General features: G+C 40.9%; 2 protein-coding genes across 2 annotated transcripts; both read left to right on the forward strand.

Moving 5' to 3' along the window:
• Positions 1–3,227: 3,227 nt before the first annotated feature.
• On the forward strand, positions 3,228–8,665 carry LOC310986000 (ubiquitin-conjugating enzyme E2 variant 2-like). Its single transcript, XM_083971691.1, has 4 exons — positions 3,228–3,262; positions 4,521–4,669; positions 5,441–5,566; positions 7,452–8,665. The coding sequence occupies exons 1-4, from the start codon at positions 3,241–3,243 to the stop codon at positions 7,596–7,598; spliced, it is 444 nt and encodes a 147-aa protein (XP_083827817.1). The 5' UTR covers positions 3,228–3,240; the 3' UTR covers positions 7,599–8,665.
• Positions 8,666–21,222: 12,557 nt separating this feature from the next.
• LOC310986019 (transcriptional repressor scratch 2-like) lies at positions 21,223–24,151 on the forward strand (the record flags this gene model as incomplete). The annotated part of the gene is made up of 2 exons (XM_083971717.1): positions 21,223–21,379; positions 23,337–24,151. The coding sequence occupies 2 exons, from the start codon at positions 21,223–21,225 to the stop codon at positions 24,149–24,151; spliced, it is 972 nt and encodes a 323-aa protein (XP_083827843.1).
• Positions 24,152–26,496: the final 2,345 nt, after the last annotated feature.

Consider the following 26,496-nt stretch of genomic DNA (forward strand, 5'->3'; position numbering starts at 1 on the left):
AATAGATCCATGACGAGGGCGGGGGCTGCTAAGTCCATCGGCTGACAAAAAGTTAGCCAAAACGACCGGATCGCTTACTTCTGCTTTAAGGTTGAAGTGAAAAGTGAATAGGTGTTGTATTTCATAGCTTTAGGCACTAAACTGAGGAAGACTGCATTCCCAATGTCAAAACAGTAAGTTATGCATAGCCTACTGTGGCAAAAATTACCCCCATTAAGAGGAAACTAATTGACCTATTGGGCTCATATACAATATTTATGAACTATATTTAGGACTCAGACCATTTAGTGACCTAGAGACAATTAGTAAAACTTTTAATTGTAGTCCTAGCTAAAACTCTTTATCCGACTCAAAGCCAGTGCACAGACATGAGAGTCATGAGTAGAGTGTTATGAGAGTTAACTTACATCGTCTTAGTTTTAGTCAGACCATTCTTCAACATTTGTTTTAACTGTAAATAGCCTAAATCTGGTGTTTATCCATCAGATTAGACTGAAATCAGCTCCTGGATTCACAGATATATTGATACCGCTTGTTTGTTTACTTCTTTGCAGGATATCTCCAAAAGATTTTATAGAAATTGAGTGCTATTGGTCCATGAAGAACTGATTCAGTTCTTTCAATGAGATTGCAAATACAACAGCCCCTCCTTGTGGTGATTTGAAAACATACAACACCAAAACCATGAGGTCCAAATACTAATTCAGAATAGGCTATTTATTCTTTATTTTAGACATCTCTGTGCCCAAGACAGATAATCTATTGATGCTATATCCCAAACAGTTTTTTTTCCCATCACTTTCAGGGAAGGGTGTCCCCATCTCAGTTCTGTGTCTGTTCCTTCTTGTTCCCTCCCTGTGGATTTACTGTCTGCAATTTACCACCAGTTTTGCTTCCCAAGTTCCCCACTTCTCACTCAGGAAAGAGTTATTTAATTTAACTAGTAAGGTTTGGAATGGTCCATAAACATAATTAGCCTATTAAACAAAATATAGACTGTGATAAATGTTTGCAACATATCCTCTCTGTTGTGAACCAAAAGTAGCCTACATATTTAGTTATTAGGAAAATGTGACAATATGTGAGAACTACTCCTACATTGACGTTTCAGCTACAAACATTTTTTAAACAGTTTTTTAGAAGTTAATTAACAAGTTTTCATAGTGGAACTTGATGCAGTTCAAGTAGGTATGTTCAGATTCAGGTGGGCACAGTTTAAAGTTAGGATCTGGTTTCTCGAAGATATTAAAGAAGGATCTATTCTGTAGTCGTGTTTTTCCAGTCTCGGTCCAGTCCACTCAATTGCAATATAGTCGAACAGTTAGTTTTACAGTTTTTCTCTGTTGGTTTGGCTCATTTCTTGAAACAGAAATTACATTCTTAAAACTATAAGACCATTTGGCCAAACAGTCTTACAGTTCTGCACAACATTACAGCTCACTAGCAAAAGCGCATATCTCTCCCAAAACTGTTCACACATGCTTCAAAACTAGATTCCTTTACCATGTAAAGTGTCAGTACCATCAAAATGGCAAAGATCTTTCTCAATTGCTTTTGGCTCATTTGCATTCACTTAGTGCTTTTACCAAAAATAAACTGGATGGTTCAGCATAACACCATGGATGAGCTGCAGAACCTCATATCTCTCCAAAAACAGTTTACTTATGTGTCAAAACCAAACTTCTTTCTCATGTAAGTAGTCAGTGCCCCCAAAATGCATCATCCCTGTGGCATTCTGTGAGCACTGCAAGTCAAAATGCTTAGATGTTTTGTCACTATGACAGAGACGTATAAAACCTAAGAAAAGGACTTTACAGTAAGAGCAGCCTCCAAAGTTTGACATCACACACACTGCACTCATATTGCCAAGGAAATTGTAACCATTTTTATTCACATATAGCCTACATAAAGTAACTCAAGATTATGTACTGTAAAAACAAAATGTATAGGCCTACAGTTCTCTGTACATGTATGAAATATGAACACAAAAATAACACCAAGCCTTTGGTGCAGTAAACAAAGTTTCACGAGTAGAGACATTTTCACTGGTCATCACTGTCATCACCCTCTGTCTCCTGGCCACCATCTTCATCCTCCTGACCATCCATACGCTGCGCTCTGATTGGCCACATATTTTCATCAACATCACAGCGGATATTTTCCCTTGCGTGGTCTATAATTGTGGCCCGAATTTCATCAGGCACAACTCTGTGTCTTCTTGCTCCTCGGCCTCTTCCGCCTATTCCACCACGCATCCGCACTCCTCCTCCTCTTCTTCTTCTTCCTCCTCTTCCTCTTCCTTGAGCAGGGAGTTGCTCATGATAATTTTCTTGGCCAGGTACCTCCATGTTTATACTGCAAAAGGTACAGGCCCTAGCCCTATATATACGCGTTTGGCAGCATTCACAATCATAGACAGCACCAGTCAGGTAGCTAAACAGCTGATCTGAACTCCTCCTTCGTTAGTCAAGTTCTAATTTCACCTGACTGTCAATTACTGTCATGAATTTATGTAATGCTGCAAGAAATTCATATGGTTTTCATGGTATTAGCCTACAGTATGTTGACTAATTTTGACAGTTGAACAGACTATTGTGCATATGATGATTTACACAGTGAAATCATGCTGACATGTTTTGGAGAGAGCAACCATTAGACTGAGAATCAACTAATCAGCTTAGATCAGCAAGATCTATTCATTTGGAAAATGTGCTAAATGTATGCTCATTGTGCTAACTCTAGGGTACTTGTACATAACCATTTGCAAAGATGCACTAAGACACTTGAGACATGTACTAATACATTTGCAATTTGATGAAATCAATGAGAAATGCCATTCTGTTGTGAACATTTGCAAGGTGGTTTGGAGATTTGTCCATGTTATTTTGAGAATGTAATTTCTGTTTCAAGAATTGAGCCAAACCAATAGAGAAAAACTGTAATAGCTGAATAGTATTCTGCATAGTATTTCAACAGCAACGTGTAGTAGTCACTCCGGTACAGTAGGTGGCGACCTCCACTTTTTTTCCCACAGTTTTTTTTTTAACTCGTCATTAAAATCAAGCACGACAACGACAACAATATTTATTTAACAGAATTATAAAAGTACAACAACAACATAAAAATAGAAGGACAATAAGACAGAATAATAATAATAAGAAGATCATCATCAAGGTAGAAGACGAAGAAGACGCGCATCGAAACGTCACAGGCGCGCGCTTCCGCAAAGTAGTGACAAAGATGGCGGCCGCCGCCGGATCAGGTAAGAAGACCGAGCCGACAGTTTTAGACAGTATCTTTTCTCTGAAAATACTGCAGTAATACATTTTCCGTCTCGCCACATTAGCTCCATATAAGTTTAACAGTTTACAAGAGCTCGGGTTTGGCTGTTTCAGGACTCTGTGTGAACAAAAACACTCAGCCCAGTGCTGGTGGAGCTATCGGCGGCTAGCGGAGCTGCTGGCCCGCGGTCTCTGAGCAACACCCGACAGCAGCAGCACCAGCAGCTGCAGCCCTGTTGTTGTTGTATCGTCGTGTGTCTTAGCGGCTAGAAGCAAACACAGTATGTTTGAGCCCACGTTACAGTTCACGTCTGTGTAGCGTTGTAGAGTTGTTGAGTGACGCCGGAGACTTGCTTTACTAGTTGTGAAGTTATTTGATGAGATAACACTGAGCAGGCAGCTGCACGGTCCTGCTCCACAACAACAACTGTCTGTTGGCATCCCGGAAGAAATGTTCAAAAAAGTAGCTCGACAGTAAAGTGACTGAGCCCAGCGCGGCTGTTGAAAAAACAAAGTCCTTTAGCACATGTGTGAGAGTCTGCCCTCGTGTGTATGATTTAATATTAATAGTCAATAGGAAATTAGAGATGGAAACATTGCGTAGTTGTTCATGCCCAAAGTTAAAACTACGCATTTAACCGCTTGCTAGGTAAAACTAAAGCTAAAAGGAGTTTCTGTGTGAGAGGAAGCCTGCCTGTCAAAAAGTAATACTCATTATTGTCTAATTCACATACTTAGAAGAGCTTGATCAGTGTAAACCTACGGTAGTTAGTTTGAGCATGAAGGGTCAGCATACAGTGGTCTATGTAGGTGCCTTTCAGCATCCTTCCTATCTGTGTGTACAGGTGCTAGTTTGGCACAGAAAGGTTTTTACAAAGAAATGCAGTATGGATGATGGATGCACTGAAACAAACTTGCCTTGCTCCCTTTAACTCTGCAATGTTTGTAGGTGAATTAATTGTTACATCTGTTTGCAGACAATGACTTCCTTCATTCAGTGTTACACCAAAACAGAGACCAAAATAAACTGAATAACTAACTATCATGGCTGATTGCACCATTTTTGATTGCCACTGTTTTGTTATAGAAAGTAATCATAGACAATATTACAACCACTGGATATATTCTGGTCTGCAACTTGTCCATGGAAATTATTAAATCAATCAACTATGACTTGATTTTCTCCCACTGTGTGATCCTATTGAAGTTGAATTTGATTATCCTGTTTTGTGTGTGAAGGCGTCGTAGTTCCCCGCAGCTTTCGGCTGCTGGAGGAACTGGAGGAAGGACAGAAGGGAGGTGGAGACGGTACAGTGAGCTGGGGCCTTGCAGATGACGATGACATGACGCTGACTCACTGGAATGGCATGATCATCGGTCCCGCCAAGGTGAGCGTCCCCAGGGCGGAAAACACTTCATACATTATGCTGGTAATCAGTTCAGTCAATACACATTCAGCAATGCATAGAATTAAGAGATCTACTCTCAACAAAATGTTCCTTTCTCTGCTTTGAGCAAAGACAAAACCGGACCATCCAACACCCAGCAGTTCAGGATTGTTCAGAGTTTAAAAATAGAAAACATTGGGTCCTGCCCTAAATGTTCACCGATTCAGTGCTGGGTTTGTCTCCAATACATTGACTGTGTGTAAAACCAGTACATGAAGGGTTTGTAGGTTTCTACCAAGTGCAAACATGTCATGCCAGCGATTTGTCCAGGTGTGTGTAAATATGCTTTTGTTGTGTCTGTGACAACTTCGCACCTTATAACCAATAGTTACATCGGAACTATTTTGATGCTGTGAATTTGGGATGTCACAAGAACTGATAATATGCTACCAAGTGGATGCCAAAATCCAGAAAAAAAACGACAGCTCTTGTTTATCTGCAGGTTATCAGCATGTTGTAGGTAGTGAGACTTGATTCATCTTGGACTGACAGGAGCAGTGGAGCAGTCACTTCCTGAGACATGGTTTTAAAAACATAATGAAATGCTTTAGTAATACATTTGGATATGATCCTTTTTTGAGGTCAAGAAATTTGAATCTCAATAAACAAATGTTGTTTATTTTTGGTAAAGAAGTTTTGGACACCACACAACATCATTTCCTTAATGTCCTTGACTTGGAGCTAACGTATCTCTCACTTATTTGCTTGCAGACTGTGTATGAAGGCAGGATATACAGTCTGAAAATAGAATGTGGATCCAGATACCCAGAGTACCCTCCTCATCTCCGCTTTGTGAACAAGATCAACCTGAATGGCGTTCACAGTTCAAATGGTGTGGTGAGTATTCAAATGTCATCACATGTCCACTTGTACCAGTTTGGTCAACACTCTTGTTTGTATAACTTTTTTAAAAGTGACGGTTTGCGTTATTCAACGATCGTGTTAATTCTTTAACTTTTCAGAGGATGTGCAGAGACAGATTCGAGTTATTAGCGAAACAGTGTTCTTACAATTTAAAAACAAACAAAAATGAGTTGAGAGTTTGTCCAGATTTCAGCCAGTCCTGCTTGTAGCACCTGATGCAGCATGAGAGGCTCAGGAAGGGGTAGCTGTAGCTAATGGAGATGCAGGAGAGGGGACAGCAGCCAGCCTGGTGTTTTAGGGCAGAAGCAGCAGATGAGATTGACAGAAAACACAGAGATAGACGTATGTGAATAAATAAGGGGAACACAGCACCACACGAATCAACTGAGTTATGCTTTATACTGAAATGTGTTAGCTTTCTTGTAAATCAAACATGCCATGAATATTATATTTTAGTATTATTTACTGGGCTCTTATTGTAAAAGTAGGACTGCTCCTAAATTGTATTTAGCTTTGATACTGTTCGGCATTTCCTTTCAGGTGTTGTGTTTGAAGTTGTCATATTTTGTGATTGAACTTTTCCATTTACATTTGGGGTTTCGTTGGATTGTAATGGGACTGCTTCGGCTTGTGTGTTGTATTTCCAGTAATTGCCTCAGTGGCCAAGTGACTCTTAGATTAAAGGTGGGAGGAGGTTTATAAAAGTTCACCAGTTCCCGCAAGAACAGCCTGTCAAAACTGAGCTCAGATGATTCATGGAGAAAATAATCAGGATCAGACATTCAGTTGTTGCAGCTGTTATCAGGTGACGATAACAAAGCAGACTTTTCAGGAGCTGAGAGGAGGAGCTCAATCAACCAAGCAATGAATTGCTGTTATTTAGAATATGTTAATTAAAATGTATATGAGGAGAATGTGTGCATATACAAGACAAGAGCTCAGAGACAGCTATTTCTTTTTACAAACAGTTTCTTTTATATACCGGTACAGTGAACAACACAAGAAAAGTGAACCCTTTGGAATTTCTTAGTTTTCTGTATTAATTGGCCATTTAATGTGATCTAATCTATGAGTTGTACCAACTCGTTTTCGAGGACCCCCTCAAAAACGAGTTGGTAAAACTCAAGGGGCTTATCCTTCCCTTTCTAATAAAGTTTCATACATGTAAGTCACAAGTATAAACTAACACAATGTGCTAAACCTAATACCACACAAACAATTATAATATTTCATGTCCTTACTGAACAAGAAAGTAAAGCAATTAATACAGAAAACTAGGACATTCCAAAGGGTTCACATACTTTTTCTTGCCAGTTGCCACTGTATAATATGGTTCAGTGTCACACCGTACTGACTGAGTATTGTTACACCCCTGTCCCCTGCTACATCTCATTTTATTGTGTGTACATTCTATACTGTATGTTAGTCGCATCATGCTATATGTATACTGTTTTTTTTGTTTTGTTTTTTTACCACATGGTGTATGTACTGTACTGGTTTAACATCAGATTTTACGTCATGGGGATGAATGTGGGTCTAAAGGTCACTGCTATAAAAATATGAAATATACTGACCAGCAGCGTGTCACAGTTTGATTTGTACAAGAAAGAATAAAGTGATGGGGACAAATACAAAATAAAGGTGTTAGGTCTTGTGGAGCAGTTTCTTGAAAGATATATCAGACTGGTCTGTCGTATTGGTCCAGTCTTAGTTAAGTTTATAGATCAGTTTCACAATAGTAAAATTAGTACTCTGTTTTCCCAAAGTTAAGACCGACTTGTTTTTGTTTCTCAATGTATTATTCACATATAAGACCACCCCTCTATTGTTTTTTTGTCTGCTCCTCTGCCTCCTTCAGGTGGACATTAAGTCGGTGCCAACGCTGATCAGGTGGAAAAACTCCTACAACATCCGCCTGGTGCTGCAGGAGCTCAGACAGCACATGATGATGAAAGAGAACAACAGGCTCTCCCAGCCACCGGAGGGCCAGGTGTACAGCAACTGAAGCTCCTGGTGCCATCCCTGCCTGTCACAGATACACACACAGACACACACTCATAGACACGCACAGACGTAACACACACACAATCAATCCCAAACACTTAACACTGACTCATGTTTCCCAAGACTCTTGACTCCCACTTCTTCCTCGGGAGCCTCTCATTGGACAGAGAGGGATGCGCAGGTGAACCCCACCTCCAAATCAAGAGGCCAGTCCTCCAGTAACGTTCATGGTGCAGACCAAAATTTTGAAACGAAAAATACTGTACATCTTACTATTGTTGTTATTATTATTTTTTATTATCTTTGTGTTCTCCATACACATGTAAAATAACTGATGACCTGACTGAGTGGACCAGTTATGTATTGTGTGCACTTGATGGTCCATGTCATGTGGTGACAGTTGGGTCTTGTTACGTGCATTATGTTGTGGTCAGGGATTTGAATCCACTCACTACAACAGCAAAACATACAGTATATATTCCTTTGTAAACCTGACTGAGACATGGTCTTCAACGTTAGAATAATTTGGCACAAACATCCACATATCTTGCAGAAACAGATTTCCCACCCAAAGAAAAAAGAAAAATGCTCCAAAACAATGTTTTGCTCGGTCTCCTATGGCCGTGTTCGATTCCCCAGCGTCTGCGATCCCGACAATGTGAATTTGATTGGCCCTCCGTAAACGAGTGCATGTCTGGTACATGGGAACAAACTGCTACTAGAACATTCAGCGACATGTGTATCCATAAGGACACTGCTGGCTCATCACTCATGTTCACTCATGTTCTCTTCAGTGTGCCATATGGTTCATAGCGCTTTGTGATGGTGATTGATTATTAGCAGCCGGTGGGGTGGTGGTGGTGGTGGTAGTAGTTTCTCTTTGGTTCTTTTGGTTTTCTCTGGGCTGACCCGTGTACACTCCATGGAGTCGTCTCTTCTCTCATACAGTGAATCCCCACTGCCCACACAGTGTATGGCTTTGGATGTTTATTTTATAACGGGTTGAATCTATTCAGGGTGTTTGTGACCTGTTGCATGGTTTTATTTGAATTAAACGCTATTACCTTTTGCAATTGTTTGTGTCATGAGTCTCTATATAAACCATTTTCTTTTTTAAATACTCTTTTTAGTGGTTTTTCAAGTTTTTTAAATGAGTACAACCATTAGAACTGAACAAAACAAAACAGACAACAAAACATAAAAAAGGCCCACCCCAAACTAGCAGTGAGTGCTGCGCTATACATATATATAAATAAGTAAATAAAAAGACTACAGGGGACACACATGAAATGAATGAAAGGGCAAGTTATAGCAGTGTTTTTCATCATTGGGGTCGGGACCCCATGTGGGGTCGCCTGAAATGTCTTTGATAAAAAAAAATTACTGATAAAAATATTTTTTTTAACTGATTATTCTTTTTAGAAATGTTAATTTAAAACACCCCACACAATCTTAAACAACTGTATTCTGTACTTTCACTTTTTTGAATATAAAGAGTTCAAGTAAAATGCAGCATATAAAAATATCTGAGCTGGCGCATCTTGATTGATGGCTACAATCACGTGACTGCACATGATCACAGGCTCGCCAGAAATTTCAAAATTGGGTCACTAGCCAAAAAAGGTTGGGAACCACTGAGTTATAGCTTCTGTAAAAAGGAATGATAAAACCACTTTCAATACACTGTATTATATAACAGATGAGTATTAGGGCTCCATAAAGAAAAAAAGGATCTTAAAGTCATAATATTTATAGACTAAATTTGTAATTTTATGATAAAAAGCTGTAGTTTAATGAGAGAATCTTGAGAATAAAATATTAGTTACTGTTTGTCCAGCAATAGAATAGACTCAGTTTCTACATAGTGTTGTATACGCCCTTATATACAGTATATGTACATGTAGATATACACAGATTTTCTTTCTCGTGAGATTATAGAAAATAACTTAATTCTTGCAATTTTGTGACTTGTGGCCCTAATACTCTGAAAAAGCAAAAGCAAAACTTTATTTCCTTCAAAACTGTATATTCTTTATGTTTCCTTCCCTCTGGGCTTGTAAAGTGACGGTTACCAGTTGGCGTTCACCCCATTGGTTTTCAGTTTTCAGCCCACTGTAAACCATAGGCCTTTCAGTTTTTGACCGTTTACATTCATATACACCAACACACACTAACAAGACCTCCATCACTCTAATTGTATCTGCTGTGACGGACGATCTCTCCATCAGCCAAACTGTAACAGAGAGTGACGGAGGAGACAACATGGTGTCTCACTCATTCAACATAATTGTATGTGAGCAGCTGCTTTGGGTCGGTCTAAAGAACCAACGAGTTGATCTGTAAAAGCTGAGCTCCTGCTGCTCCTCTCTGTCACGGGTTTTATCCAAATCACATTACAATACACTGATCAGAGTCCCCAAAAGAGGAATGTGTATGAAAAATGTCATTTCTGTGTTTATTGAACAGGAATATTGTTATTGTAGCTTGACCAGCTCAATGATGCTCACTACACTACAATCATAAAAAGTGGTTTTATTTATTATTATATTTGCATATTCAATATATAAAGAAAACATTTTTCATGCATTATCTTATATACAGTGCATATAGCCACATGTACACAATATTATATATAATTAATCCAGGATAAAACCCAGTTTTTCACACATACAGGTGTAGTCACCCTCTTCCCACAACTAACCTGTTTACATGAACACATGATACTGTCCCCACTATCTTGTTTTCACAAGTTTAGAAGATTAAATACATAATTCTTCTGGGCTTTGGTGTCACAATCAAAATGACTGGAGCAACGTACTGTATATCTGATATTTCTGGACCTGTGTTGTGTGTTGATTGTGTATTTTCTACTTATTTCTATGAATGAATTCCCTGTATTGAACAGATCAATTATGAGTATTGAAGAGGCACCAGGTTTTCCACCAGACCAGAGAGTACAACTGTGGTCAGATTTCAACAGATGTTTGTTTCAGTTTTCTCTGCTGGTTGTGAATTAAAGATGACATTTGTTCTGCTGAGTCTTTAAGGCTCATTTATGGAGTCATCTAGTGAAAAAAAATTAAACTACATGGGAGTATCTGAGACAGTTCATTTCCTAGCTGCTTACCATTTTTAATTAATGGACAAAAATGCTGCACCTAATGATACTTTACCAGGTAAATTACAAAAAATGTGTGTAGTACTTGTGCCTTCATCTTGTTTGAATTTCATTGCTGCAGTCAGACCACGTCCCTGCGTATCCAGAGAAAATCTTCATTAACACAGCACCTTTGAAATGAACTCCTCTGGTCTGATTGCACTCCATTTGTTACATTCACATGTAAAGCATTTGATAGAGTGGGGACCAGTTATGGGAAGTGTCAGATGGTCGCTGACACACACACTCCCACATCCATTTTCCTGCACGACCTTGTGTGTGTTCAGGCCTGTAGAAAAGCAGTGTGTGGAGCCCATCTGCTCATGAGGTCAATATCACTTTCTCTGCTCTCTCTTTCTCTCCTCTCTCTCTCTCTCTCTTTCACACACACACACACACACACACACACACACACACACACACACACACACACACACACACACACACACACACACACACACACACACACACACACACACACACACACACACACACACACACACACACACACACACACACACACAGGCCTAGTGTCTCATCCAGCCAATTAGCTGAATGAAACAGGTTTTTGCTCTCCTCATTTGCATTTTTTATGATGAGCACATGGTTTTAATTCTCACAACAAATAGAAAGCTAAAAAATATCAAATCAAACTGAAGAAATGTATTGCCACAGTCTGTCTCACATAACCCACAGAGACTGTGTGATTTAGACTCTTTTAAGGTCCTGATTTATTGTTTACAGATTTACAGATTTATATTACAGTAATTTAATGTATTTGTGTCTATGTATATGTATGCATGCATTTTGATACGTCAGTAAGCCACCATAACTATGCAAAGCAAGTCCAGCGAGTGTAACTCACTTTTTGAAACATCAGTGGTGTGAAAACCTGCTAACCCAGTCCGACCAGCTCAGCTGATGTGTTGTGCTGACTTCATTTTCATCAAGCTTTAACTATTTCTTCCCCTCAACAGGAACATTTAATTTCATTTTTGTTGGTTCTGCTTTGCTCAGAGCTCTTTAAACATGAGGCATAATGTGTATATGTATATTTTTCAATTTCTAACTAAAAGCACACATTAATCAAGTATCAACCAAAGTCTTTTAGTCGTCCAAACATAACCATGCATGGCTCTATACAGTGTCAAAGCCCTGCATGTTGTACAGGCATTACGTCCCTATACTTCTGTGAGGTAGGATGTAATTTTTCCTGGACTGGAGAAATGTTGGCATTGAACATAATACTGTCAGCAATTGCGCCTCCTCTAAAAGGCAGTTGAGAGGACCACTTAGTAATATAGGATATATTTTTAGGAGACAGGGTCGCCCTTTGAAACTTGCCAGAAACTATTATCATGTGCCCTGTGACATTCCCACGTCCTCTGCTGAAGGAAACACACGAAGCACATTTCACCCAGAGTGAAGAGTCTGGATTTTTTTTTTTTTTTTTTTTGCTTTGTGCTTTAAACTCAGTGATGTTATTAATAACCTCTCACTGTCTGCCACTGCTTAACTAAATGAGCAGTGAGAGTGTGAATGGAGAGTCATCTGGGAGGGGTCACTGCGGGGCTGTAAAATTTCCCTCCCATGCTGCAGTGTGTACGTCCACATCCTCCTGTGGCCTGGCCTGGTCTGGCCTGGCCCATGGCCCCTGGCTCTGCAGCGTGGATGGTTATAGGGTGACGGAATGCACCCCCCCTCCTCCTCCTCTGCCCGGCCCTATAACAAATAACCCCCTTCCTCACACATACGCACGCACTCACCCTCACAGCCCTAATGAAACCCCAGCAGATGGTCAGGAGACAAAAGGTGTTTGGGAGGGAGAGGCCTCCACCTCTCCTCTCCCAACACCCCCTCACTCCTTGTAGCGCGCCCCACAACAGTCTGTTGCCATAGCGTTACAGCTGGAGCCCCCCTGCAACTCCTCTCTTACCCCGGCCTCAGCAGCCCTCGGAGCGTGCTGCGTGCACACACTCTTTCTTGTGCACGCTTCTCAATTACGACAAATTGACAACGCTTACACCGTCCCTTGTTCATGCAGATGTGGCGATTTAGCCTTGATTTCTCACTAGCGAGACGAGCTCCTTTAATGCGGAGACATTAGCCTAAATGATTCCTTGTGTCCTTTATCAGACGAGAGCTCCCATTTGGGGCGCTGCTGTAGATAATTCTCCTTTTGACAGCGCAATTGAACTGGCCAGTGCTAAAGGGCTATTTGGCGAAGAGCCATTTAGTGTAAGTGCTCTCAAGGCCGGTGAATGACACTTGTAGAGAATGTCACCCCCACTGACACCATCAGTTGATTGTGTATTGAACAGAAATGGAGGAGCAGTGTAGGCCCCAGGCCAGAAATATGCAGCATTATTGGCAGAGCTAAAGTCCAAGGCGAGTGTCTGGGGAAAGTGAATTCGGAGGTCTCTGTCAATACCAGGAGCCAAGGACACCGGAGCAGACTCTGCGAAGTGATAAACTGGCTTATTTCACTAATGTGTGCTGCATGATCATTTTTTACAGGGTACACACACACTTCCTATAGAAATGTTCCCAACATGCCAAGACAGTGTCCTTACACAGATTGAGCTCCTTTATAAATGGGCACAGGATGAAAAATGTGATTAAGAAACAGATTGACTGTGTGTTATTTGTCTGGGTTTTACTTGTTTGTTTTTCTCCACAGCCTGTTTATGATCTATTTAATGTTCAATATATTGCATTGTGTAAGTTTAGTTTTAGTCACTGGTCACCATTTTGCTGTAGGCTATGTGCACTTTTCAGCAGACCCGGGATAGTTACCTCATCTGCCATTGTCTTTACGCTAAACTAAGCTAACCTTGTTGCAACTTCAGTTCCACACAGACACAGGAGTTGCATATTCTCCAATATTCCCCAAATGCTGCACTCTCTCTTTAAAGTGGACTTCTTAAGTTCAACAGACAAGTTTTTTTTTTTTATAATTCAGAATATTTAAATTAAAAAGACTGTGTCACTGTCTATCTGCCTGCAGTGTGTCATCATACTCTGCATGCTCTCTGTGTCGCTGGTTTTTCCATTTCAAACAGCATCTGTAGTTCGCACCCGGCTGCTCCCCCGAGACTCTGACATCTACCAGAGCAGGGGCCCCGGTGACACGTGTGATTGAGGACCCACACAATGGAAAGGAGAGAGATGGATAGATTCCTTTTATCAGGTTTGAGGTCTGACTAGATTAAATTGCAGTTGTACAACGCCTCCTCCCCCCCTTTTTTTGGGCGTCCCAGTTGGCCTCCTTGGCATCCCCACTCCGTCCCCTGTCAGTCACCTCACCTGACAGCTGGGAGTTCTTTCCTCATCTCCTCTGCTGACCTCTTATCCCACTCCAGGTGTCATAGTGCGGATGTGGCCGATGGCGCAAGACTTTAACCAGTCACTTCTAAATTGAGTGGAGGTGTTTTGTTATTTGCCTCCGCAGTGTGCGAGGCAAACCTCAGCAGAGCATTCCCAACACTGTTCGCACAAGGCTGGTTGATTAAAAAAAAAAAAAAAAAAAGTATGAAATCTGTTGGAACATAAATCACAAGTCGCTCTCTCAGCAGCTTACCACAATAAACCCCTTGAAAAAACATGCAGAGTGAAGAGGGGAAATTCTCCTTTTTCTCACTCACTAAGTGCTGATAAAAAGAAAGGAGACAATCACTCTCATTCAGTGGCGTGCAGCTGCCTCATTGTCAGATGGCCGAGTGGAGATTTTTGTGGAGGTGCTGAAAAGACGGCTCAGTGAAAAGGACCTGCGTTTGTTTTTCAGATGGCTCTCTAATGACTGGATGTGATTAACACAAATTATCTCACTTATCACAGCTCCACATTCTTAGGCTGCATCCACACTGATATGTTTTCATTTTAAAGGGGAAACCATCAACGTCCAGCCTCCGGATCTGAAATGATCTCACTTTTTTTTTTTTTACCACCTGATCAATCGTATCACATGACCATTCACTGGACATGAGCAGGCTGGTGTGAATATGAAGCAGATTGCCTTGCAATTTACTTATTTCAGAAAATACATTGTTTTGTAAAATCAATGTAGAATCGAACTGCACAACAGCTGCTATAGTGTTTGCTGTCGTGCTGTCTGCTAGTTGCTGTTTGTTACCCATTTCGCAGTCACAACCAGTGGGTGTCTATGTCATTGTTTCCAAAAGGTCTTTGTTGGACGGTCCAGACAGAACTCAAACTATAACCCAAACTAAAATCGGTCCGGCAGCATTTCTGAAAGTCTCTGTTTCAGGAGCTGGGAAATTTGCCAGCTGTAAACATAGAAAAAGTGTAAAACGTATTAATGTGGACGTAGCAGGTTCGATTTTTGAGCAACACTCCCACTCATTTAACCTTAGTCGAAAAAAAAAAAAATCATGTCAGCTTTCTTGACATGGTATCCATTGTTTTGATTTCCATGTTAGTCTGTGCTTTGTTCACATCACACCGGTCTCCTCTGGGAAATCTCTGATTGGTCACCGATGATGTCACTCCTTCCCAGTGGCAGATTGTTTGATTGGCAGAAAACCAGATAGATTTTTAACCAAAACAGCTGACAGATTATTACTCAAACACAAGGTAACATACTACTCTCCTGTCTTAATTATTAATTTCCATGTTCATTAGAATAACAGTCTTGTATCTATTATAGTTTAATTTAAACTCAATTGTAATACAGTTTTATTAATGTAATAATTTTGGTTATATCCAGCCACTCTTGTCACACCAAGGAATAAAGAAATTCTTGTATACTACATCACTGGGGGAAAAAATAAAAATGATATGTTACAGACATTCATAATAGTATCATGTGTATTATTGATTATCTGTTATGAAGCCTGCTTTTGCATTATCGTCCTATGGCAGCATTCAATTCTTTGAATGAATGCAAGACGTTGGCAAATGTACTTTTTTAGGATAAAAGAGTGATGTCAGCATGAACCAATGTTGTTTGTGTTTTTAGCAGTTCAGCTGCATGACACGCAGAGCAAATTCTTTAAGGTCAGTGACTCATGCAGAAGTTACTGCAGCAGTGACACCTGCTCATGAACCAAAACATGTTTTGGCCTTTACATCTGAGAGAGCAGTACTCACTGCCTCAAAGTACGCAACTCATGTAAATGAAACAACCACCTGTTTCAGTGCAACATGGATCCTCTCTGAGTTTTCTGAGGTTCCATCATGTGGGATCTGCAATGTGGTCTGACACTAGCATTTGGTGATTTGTGTATAATTTGACAATACAATATACTAACTGGATTCTAGCGTCATTGCCCTTTAACTATGTGTATTTCTTTCATTGATTTGTATCCAATTCCCCCAATTCTTTTGTATTGTATTGTATTGTATTCACATTTACAGGTAAACAATATTCATACACACTGATTAGTCTTTGTTGAAGGTGCTGCATTGTACACAGCAGGCGATCTGGAAGATTAGCTCGTTCAGAGAGTAGCACCCTCACAGAAAGTGCTGATGGCTTGATGATATCTTCTCCATCACAGGAAGCTCTGACTCAGTCGTGCTTCTGCAAAAAACTTTTAGTCTTTGCAGGAACATGACTATATGCCACAGTTTTGTCTTTTTTGTCTGAAATGATAAACTTGGTGCATAAAACACTTATCCAGCTACATCTATGACTCAGAACAACATGCTCTATTTTCTGGGTATAGCAAGTTACCACAGACACTGGACTTAGAAGATTAAGATAAGAAAACATAATATACACAGCACTTTTTTTTTATTCTATAAAAAAATTAAGCTGTGTTTCTACACAGAGCTCATCCCAACAATAACAGAATGTGTGGTACAGTGGTACGCCAGAGACATACAAAATGTACATAGACTATACAAGCACACAAAAATTAAGTCTTATTAAGGACTAAATGATGTAAACGTAAATAAAGTGTTTGTAGAGTTTGTGTTTGTGCCATGCTGTGTCTTGGTTTATCTTCATAACTCTGTTTGCCTTGCTAACACAATGATGACTCTAAACAAGTCTTACTTCTGGTTAATTGTGCTAATTGTCTATTCAAACGAGGTTTTATCTTTGTATTGCTGCAGTCTGATTACACTTCATTCCTCTTGAGTGTGTCACAGGTGAGAGTCTGAAGCTCTTGGTCTTAAAAAAGCTCTTGAAGAATGACTGAGAGGGGTTTTAAAATCTTTTATGTGTGTATTCCTGACACAGAGAGTCGGGTTGTTAGACCACCCTTGTGAAAAGAAAGTCTCACCTACTCCCATGACCTTATTTTGAAGAACTCTTGTTGTTCTTGTGTACACTTGACTGATTATGATCCCAGGCCAAATGTGTGCCAGCTTCTTAATATAGGAGACACAATAACTTTCCCAATAGTAGCTACTAATAAACCTGTGACCTCGAAGACTGGATCGATCACCATCTTAGTGCTCAGCAGCAAAGTGAGTGTATACACAACAAGGGCAACCTGCTCGTTCTGGTATTATTCTGATTCGTTTTGATTATATTTATAAAGTATAATTTTTCTCAGTTTTTCTTTTCCTCATAATTAAAGTTTGATTGGCTTTTGATTTGTTATGGCTTATTTTGTATTCAGGAGAAGAAGGTGGCTTTTATGTAGGTTGATGCTCCTCGTTTGTCCTGTGTCATGGTCTGCTGGATGTCTTCTGTACACGTGGACATAAAGTTTACAACGACACAGAGGCCTGCCACCTACAGAGCTTCTGCAGTAGCTGCACTAGAATTAGGGGGATGATGTGTCAGTGAAATGGGCGGCATGGTGGCACAGTGGTTTGCACCACACAGCCTGAAGGTTTGGGGTTTGATTCCCTGGGGCCTTTCTGTGCAGAGTTTTCTGGTTCTTTCTGTGTCTGTGTGAGAATTGGACTGGGCTGGTAAGTCTGCAACTGCTGTGTGTGTGTGCAAATTCCAGACCAACACTTGAGGATGTTGCCCCTTTCTATAATTTTGTGGGTTGTTTTGAATCCTGCTATCAACTAGTGTTAACTGGCTCTTGTGTTTGGCTTGTTTGACCAAAAGTGCCGTTTTGAGGGAATGGAAATATTCATCCCCTCCTCATAAAATAACTCAGTCATATCAGTTCTTCTCTTTTTATTTGGAAGATATAAGGCACTCTTTCCAACTTAAGATCTAAAGACCATTTGTGTTTAATATTAATGGAAGTCTAGCGAATGTATGCAGGTTTGTGTGCTGGTAAACAGAGTATAACCCTACATTTTCCTGGACTGTCTACTACACCTCTGGACTGTGTTTCCCTCTGACACTCTGGGGTTTCTCTGGTTTGTGGTATGCTGTCCTCTAGAAAATGCCTGTACAATCATCTCATTTCACTTTTGAAATATACTTTCTTTTCCGCCTGTTAATCATCCATTTTGCCCTTTTGTCCATACCGACACTCCCCACATTATTCTTTCGTTTTTACACATAATTGTGTTTGTAAATCTTTCCCATTTTATACTAGTTTCTCCCTTTCAGCTGATCTGTCTCTTGCTGAACCATCTGTGGCTGAGCTGTCGAGGCTGAATTAAGTTGCAGCTGCCAACCAGAGTTTGACCTCATGACCCTGCAGGCACACAGAGGTCAGTCCGTCACAGCCGATGGACTGAAAGTCACTAGGGGGTGCCTTTTTATCCAGATGAAGGTTATATGGTCATTTGGAGAGCTGGGGTCTTCAGAGAGACAGAAAAATGCCAGACACCCTATAGAGAGTGGAAGTGAAAATTAAAAATGATGTCATGAGGAAATGTGGAAATTAATGTTTAATGCCTGACTATTATAAGTACCTCTCTCACAATCTGGCATTAATCTGGCATGAATTCAACTTGCAGTTTGTGAAACCACCAATATAGGATGCATGAAGTTGTTCATGTAGGGACTTTTTTGTCACATAAATCTGTAGAGGCTTATTTATGGTTGCTTCAACGTGCATCATCCATCTTTCAGAGTATTTTTTTCTGCTTCGAGAAATAACTGTCAATATCCTTTGCCTCTGGGGAAATGTAACCTAAATATGGCTTTGTATTCCAATGTGATATACTTGTTAAAAACGGTCTGTATTGTCTTATCTCTGTGTTTGTTTTGGTATTTCAAAAGAAAAGCAAAGAAAATCAAAGACATAGTGGTAGTTCAAAGCTACGCCCACAATTTCTGCAACAGCTTATTTTATGAAGGAACTGATGACATTTGTGACAAATTATTGGGAAAGTAGAGACAATGTTATCATTAACTATCAGTGGAAATGAGTGAAAATGATCCATTTAAAGTCACTTTATCATTGGTCAGTAATTTGCTTGCAGACATTTTTAAAGTGCACCCAATGAACATTGGAATTACTCATTATTATCATCAAATTACATTTTTCTTACAAACTTTCATTAAAGACCCCATCATCATTTTCTGTAGCTGCAACTTTCATTGGTCCTTTGCTGCATGTCATTCTCCCTCTCCATCTCCCCATTTCCTGTCTCTCTCCCACTATCCTGTCAATTAATAGCAACTTTTTTGACATTAGTTAGGAATCTATTGAGGACCTTCAACAGACATTTTTCAACTGTCTGCTGACAAGTTGGAGAATGGTCTTAGCTATTTATGGGTTGAGAGAATTATCAAAGGTAATAAAAAACAAACATGAAATCAATCAGTTGGCTGCAACAAAGAGTCCAACAGTTTTTACATCTTCCCACCCCATGCAGGAATGAATAGATTGTATATGAAAATGGACATAAGCTACCATCTGTGATGGTTTTGAAGTAGGCTGCTCTGCAATTTCTATCTTGGCAGCGACTGACCTATTCAAAAGATGACAGAAAGGTGCTGTGTTTGGGGATGTGATACCTCAGGGCATATTTGTTTAATGAACTGCTGCAAACATATGCTAGCATCATTAGCATAGTTGGGGCATCTGGGCGTCTCACTAAAAGGCTGAGGCGAGGCTAATTTATTCACTTGCTAATAAGCTAAAATTGGTGCTAATGTATATACAGCATAACCCCTTTTACACCAACATTTATTAAACAACATTAAAATGCTTCTCAGTTGACACATTTATCAATAAGCCTATTTACTTGCCCAAATATAATTTATTGCACAAGCCATACTATCTGTCTGATATTTGTATAAAAAAACACCCAAATAGCACCATTACCTTACACACAGATAAGACGTTGGCACAGCGACCCAGTTAGCACAGGTAGCCTAACGCCTTGCAGTGAGCTAAGTGACTCACATCTCACTCAAAGAAACCACGTACGCCTTCAGTCACACAAAATTCACCCCTGTAGCCTACAGCTTTTTTTTTTTTTTTTTTTTTGCATCAGACAGTTTAAAAAATGTGTTCTCTGCTTTAACAATGAGCATTTTTACATGGGAGTGTATAGAGTATAAGGGATTCTTACCTCCTGAATATCGAGGCCTCGTTGATACTCACTTGGACAATTTAAGTTTTGACATGTTGTAAAATACTATACGTGTTAATTTATAACATTAGCCACAGGAACATGCCATTGGAATTAGTCAGTGCTGGTGTCTATTGTACTCAGTGTTTTTAATTGATGTTATCATATTGAGGGGAAACATGTGTGAACACTGAGTAGCCTAATCTAAAAAAAAAAAGCCAGATGAGACTAATTTTTAATCTTGGTTTTAGTGGAAGTTTATATATTGCAGAGCTAGCAATATAAAAGCTGCATGTGAGGCTGATGATATTGAAATATCAGAGCGGGTGTTGGTGTTAAAAGGAAGTGGGTGTATTCTTGGGGCTGCATACACTGTCAGCTACTTCATTGAAAAACAAAGGAGAACAAGGTGTTGTGTGTAGAGTCACCCACGTGCTTCTGCACCACCATTGTCTCTCCTCCTTCCCTGGGAGAGGGGAGAAAGAGGAGTGAAAGGAGGAAGAGGATATAGGAGGAGGAGGAGGAGGAGGAGGAGGAGGATGTGGTGGTGGTTGACTGCTGTGTGTGTGCGTGCAGGGAGAAGCACAGACGGCTCGTGGTAATTTGATGTGTGTCCCTCGGGATGTTTGATGGATTAATGCTAAGCAGCTCCCTCTTCCAAAGCACCACCTGATCTTTGGGGCTCGTGCCCCACATATAAAAGGCTGCAGTAGTGCTGAGCTCAGCTAGTCCAGCCATCTCTCTTTCTCTCTCTTTCTCTCTCTCTCTTTCTCCCTCTGCCTCTGTCTCTCCCATGTCACTTTCTGTCTTCCTCTCCATCCTCCCTGTCCTCTGATTCCTCTCTGCTTCCATTACTAATCTTTCTCTCTTTTACTCTGACTTGTTTTTTTTTTTTGTAAACAATTTCCATTTTTCCAGTCCTCTGTTGTTTTGGCCTGCTCTGCCTGGAGGCTCAGTTGTATTTCTGCTCTCTCTTTTTTTTTTTGGAGCATCTGTCTATCTACATTTTTCTATGAGGTTGTAGCACCAGTTTTTCAGGTGAAAAAAAAGAAGAAAAAAGATGCCACGCTCCTTTTTGGTGAAACAGCCGAAGGTTCACGATGTCTCATCTTCTGCCTACTACAACCAACACCAGCAGCACTGGGACAACGCTTACACTGTGACACATGCCATCACTGAGTCAGCCACCAACTTGGCGGTGCGTTTGAGTGAAAACGGTGAGTTTGACATCTCTCTTGAGTTTGTGCTATGTGTATTTTGCTGTAGTCTAGACTGGTGTCTCTGTTTGAAGATGCTCCACATGGTGGAGTCTCACAGAAATCAAGTAACAAAAAACTAAAACAACAGACAGGGATTGATGCAGTGTGTTTATGTTGTTGTCTTTGCTACCTAATCGCTCTCCGAACCCCCCCCCCAAAAAAAAAAAAAATAAATAAAAAAAACCCACAGACAGCACCTGTCCCCCCATCCGTCTGTCTCGGGACTTTTGTTTTCTAACTCAGCGGATGCTAAATAGTATTCAGGTCACGCCGGCTCAATCAGCTTAATACTCAAACCAGATCACACAGCAGCCTTTGGCTTTAATACCATTGTGTACATGGATGATGAGATATACGTGTGCGCAGGCATTAGGCACAAAATCTGATGCAACCTTTTGTCAGGTCGAACTTGAAAAAAAAGGGGGAAAAAAACTCTGTAGAAAGGAGATAGCCGCTTGGGACTGTGTTGTCCTTACATGCAGTTGCCCTTGAGTCCCTCCTGTTATCATCTACCATCCTACCCCCTCCACTCCGCCCCTCCCTCCTCCGTTCATCTCTCCATCCCTCTCCATCTGATCTTGCAGGACGTTAGACAGCCACAAGGAGTAGGATTGCAACACAATCCATATGTGGAGCAGCGAGAGGTGATGGGACAGGGTTTTTAGAGGATGGGTATTGACTGGAAAATAGAGTGCTGCAGGTAATTCAATAAAGTGCAACATGAGCAGTACACTGGCAGACATTAGAGTTTCATCACTGGGATTTCTACAGGGGCTGGATGTGAGAACAACCCCGCTATACAAACAATATGTGTGTGTGTGTGTGCGCGTGTGTGTTTAGCTTTGAGAAACACCCAAAGAAATGTGTGCTTTGAGCGGATTCACCCACCCACCACCAGCATCACAGATCTTCTGCTTGAGTTGAATCATTTGTTCCCCAGATTTAGGATGCCAGCTGTCTGCTTCCCTTTGTGTCCCTATGTGTGTGTGTGTGTGTGTGTGTGTGTGTGTGTGTGAGGGGGTTTACCCCTCCTCCTCCCACCACACATACACATACACACACACCCTCCTTGGCCCTCCCTTTTCCTCTTTGCTAAATCGCAGCCCACACCTGTCACTCAATCTCCCCATTACCATACTCATGAACACTCTCAAAAACACCACAGATGGGGAATGATCTGATTAAAATAATTTAGTGATTGAGGGGATTTCACTGCTGAGACACTCTTTCAGCTGCTGCGGCTGCTGCGGCGGCTGCTGCAGGCCACTGGTCTGATTGGGAAGCAGGCGATTGCTCTGTGACTGTTTTGTCAATGTCAGCACATTCTGTTTGACTTATGTTTAGCCACTGTGGCCTTGCAAATTTCTTCATGATAGCACTTGTTGGAGGCAGTGGAGGTATTGATCGAGACAGAGCTGTGAACCAAAGACTCATGGTTTTCATCCCAAGGCTCGCTGATCGTGGCACTTACAAACAGCTTCCTGTGTAGGTCTGATATTGATTAGAGGGTTAGGTCAGTCGAAACCTTTCATCAGAGGTCGTTTAGATCAGGAAGATGTTTTGTTCATTTATTCCAGGTGGTACAGTCTACATTTTAGACTGCACCATATACATGTGTAAACTAAACAAAAAGCTCATCTAAGTTAGTAAGAGGAGTGGGTGAGTGAAAACGCACTGTAGTGTGGATTGTGCTGTAAAATTAAAACCACAAAGAAACCAAACACTGCAGAGGCGTGTGATGTAAGGAGATCTGCCTCCTCTGACTGCTGGCTTTGGCCTATATGCATGGGGCGCACTCGGCACAGATTTGTCCCATGCAGACTGAGGTCTTCATTTTTTTGGTTTGCAGCTCTGAAAGCAGCACAGCTGGAGCATGAAACAAGCATCACTCATTGATATTTTCTTTCTTTTACAGGTTACATCCAGGATTACGTTATCCCGTCAGTGTTACAGAGCACAAAGGAGCCAGGATGTGGGCAGACTGGGCTCTTCTCAGGGCCCCTGTTCTCCCCAGGTGGCAGCAGTGGGGGGGAGTTCTCCGACCACGACATGGAGCGTCCGGACAGCCCCGTCTCCACCGCCACAGTGGAGTCAAACAGCAGCAGCAGCCCTGAGTTGGAGTCATGCACCGTCAACGACCTCCTGATCTCTGATGGCCGTTCCCGCTGGAGATCCAACCAGCGGTGTTCACGCAAAAGAAGCAGCCAATCAGACAGCAGCAAGAGTGCCGACTTGGCAGACTGCAGCCCGGCCAAAGGAAAAACCAAAGGGCGGCACACATGTTGTGAGTGTGGCAAGTCTTATGCCACATCCTCCAACCTGAGCAGACACAAGCAGACTCACCGCAGCCTGGACAGTCAGCAGGCCAGGAAGTGTCCCACCTGCCACAAGGTGTACGTGTCCATGCCGGCGCTGGCCATGCACATGCTGACGCATGACCTGAAGCACAAGTGCACGATGTGTGACAAAGCCTTCAGCCGGCCCTGGCTCCTGCAGGGCCACATGAGGTCCCACACGGGAGAAAAACCATTTGCCTGTGCACACTGCGGCAAGGCCTTCGCCGACCGCTCCAACCTGCGCGCCCACATGCAGACTCACTCAGCCTTCAAGGACTATTCCTGCAAACGCTGCCACAAAAGCTTTGCACTCAAGTCCTACCTGAACAAGCACTACGAGTCCGCCTGCTTCAAAGGGCACCAAGCAGAGGACGACTGCAGCTCTGAGGACTGATCTCAAATATTTGTATTCTCTATTTGTATTTACACATTTTTAATAATTATAAGAAAGTCAGAGAAAACTCCACTCTTCTCAGGCTTATCACATGCATGCATCATAATCCTGCTTTTTGATATAAGCAGTAACCTCATTTTAAATTATTCAGGAATTATGTATGCATTGCAATAATTTACATGTCAGTATTATTTTATATGCCAACTAGCTCTTTAATTTACCTGAAATGTTTCTTATTTGTTACATAATTTATTTGATATTTATTAATTTATTTAATTATTTAATTATTTATCTGCTAGTTAGATAATTAATTTATCATTGGTTGATGTATTTGTGAATTGAACATGGTTTTTATGAGAAACCATGAATTGGATTTGTTGAGAACAAAAGCCAAAAATTATTCTGACACACTATATTTCTCTGTCTGATCAATTTGGTGATGACAATAAAAATTATGAAATGAATAATCACTGAAACTCATGTCTGAATAACATGAAACACATAATGAACACTTTTTATATTGGATTATTTAACCAGTTACAAAACTGTGGAAACATTAAAGAGGAACTATGCAAGATTTTTTTTTTATCTCAATTAAACAGCTTCAGAGTAATTGTGATGGTTAAATGATTTGTTAAGGGGAGAATGGAGGCTCTAGGGTCTCTTGGCTGAAAACCAACCTTGCAAGATCAGCGTCTCTGACCCGGTGTCCCAGATCTGGTTTTGCGAGAAACATGGACTGCTTTACGGCACTACGACCCCAAAACACCTGGTAATCCGTAATCTCTTGTTAACGTTACCCACTGCTCCACGGATTGCCTTCTTGCTCGCTTTGTTGAAAACAAATGCACATGGCCAGAGGGGGAGGGAGGAGGGTTAGCTTTGAGTTTTTAAGACAGTGAAAATATGCACTCTGAAACTGCAGGGGTATCTCTGTAGAGAAAAAAAGAGACCAAAACAGCCAAAAAGCAACCAGACCTGTTTAGTTCCTCTATAAAAGCTTTTATTTTGATGGCTAATTCATATAGAACATAAAAAACAACATGTCTTGGCGTCTTTTGGTCAACTGTGAGTGCTGCTCCCTCAGACCCTGATGAAGGCCACAGAGTCCGAAACATGTTGGTTTTTGTTCTATATGAACTAGCAGTAAAAAAAAGAAAAGGCATTTTAATATTTCTGTAATATTATAGTTTTATTCTTATTTTTCCTGCATCTCCTAACCAAAGAGCACTTTCCTGGGTATTACTTCCCACATTAGTGCTTCATTGGACTTGAACTACTCTGTAGACCTACCTCTTTTTTGAATTAACATGGTGCCATTCATTTAGCTCTCTGCCTCACAAAGTGACAAGTAAATTATAATTTAAAGAAATCACATTTAAAAGAAAACTAAAATTTTGGACAAAAAAAAAAAAAAATCAAAACTCACTGGCGTTTGAACTCAAACCATGAGGTAGACTATAATGTCTATGACATGCATTAGCTTGTGGTCCAGCAGAGGGCGTCCTCAAAACTTATTGACTTGACCTACTCCGAATCCTGTTGATAAGTAAGATGATAAATAAACATGGAGGAGGACATCAGTGGGCAAACTTCTTCTACCTGGATAATGATGAGACCAAAGCTTGTAAGATGCGTTGTCTGAAAGTATTTTTCCCACAACAGACTTAAAAACGGTCACTTATAAAAGGAATAAAATGTCTCCGCGTTCAGGGATCGAATCCTCAAAGTCAAAGCATTTTGTGGACCATGTGTCATATTCACCTCACATGACCCTGTAATTGTCAAATGCATTTCGAATCATGTAGTGCCTCCTTATGAAAATTTGATATGTGCCAGTTACAAGTCTTTGGCTTTTGTGGGGCGTTGGTCTTCAGAGGATCACCTCAGTGTTTGATGACAATGCACTGCTTCTCCTGACAGGCAGAGGTAACAGTTGTCCTCCAAATGCTGAAATACTCAGAAACGTACACATTCATATAAAGAAAGTTAATGTGTAGGTATGGTCTGCCCTCCTCCCTGCCCACCATAATCTGAGATTCCTTATGAGCAGATCCCAGTTCTTCACAGCACAATGCTATAGTCTGACCACAGGATATGCTCTGGGTCAGGTGTCATGAGAACTGGACTGTTGGTCCAGACCAGACAGGGCTTACCCCAGTGGCCACTGACCCCTCATGAGAAATGCAAGAATGTGTCTCAATAGACCACAGACCGTAGCAGGCTATTTTAAGACACATATAGCCACCATTGAAAACACACATTCATGTCTGTAGATTTACATGCATGTGGGCATGCACACACTATGGGGAAAAACATTGTCCTGTGACAACCACTGAGGAAGC

This window comes from Trachurus trachurus (assembly GCF_905171665.1).
Source record: "Trachurus trachurus genome assembly, chromosome: 5".
Classification (NCBI taxonomy): Eukaryota; Metazoa; Chordata; class Actinopteri; order Carangiformes; family Carangidae; genus Trachurus; species Trachurus trachurus.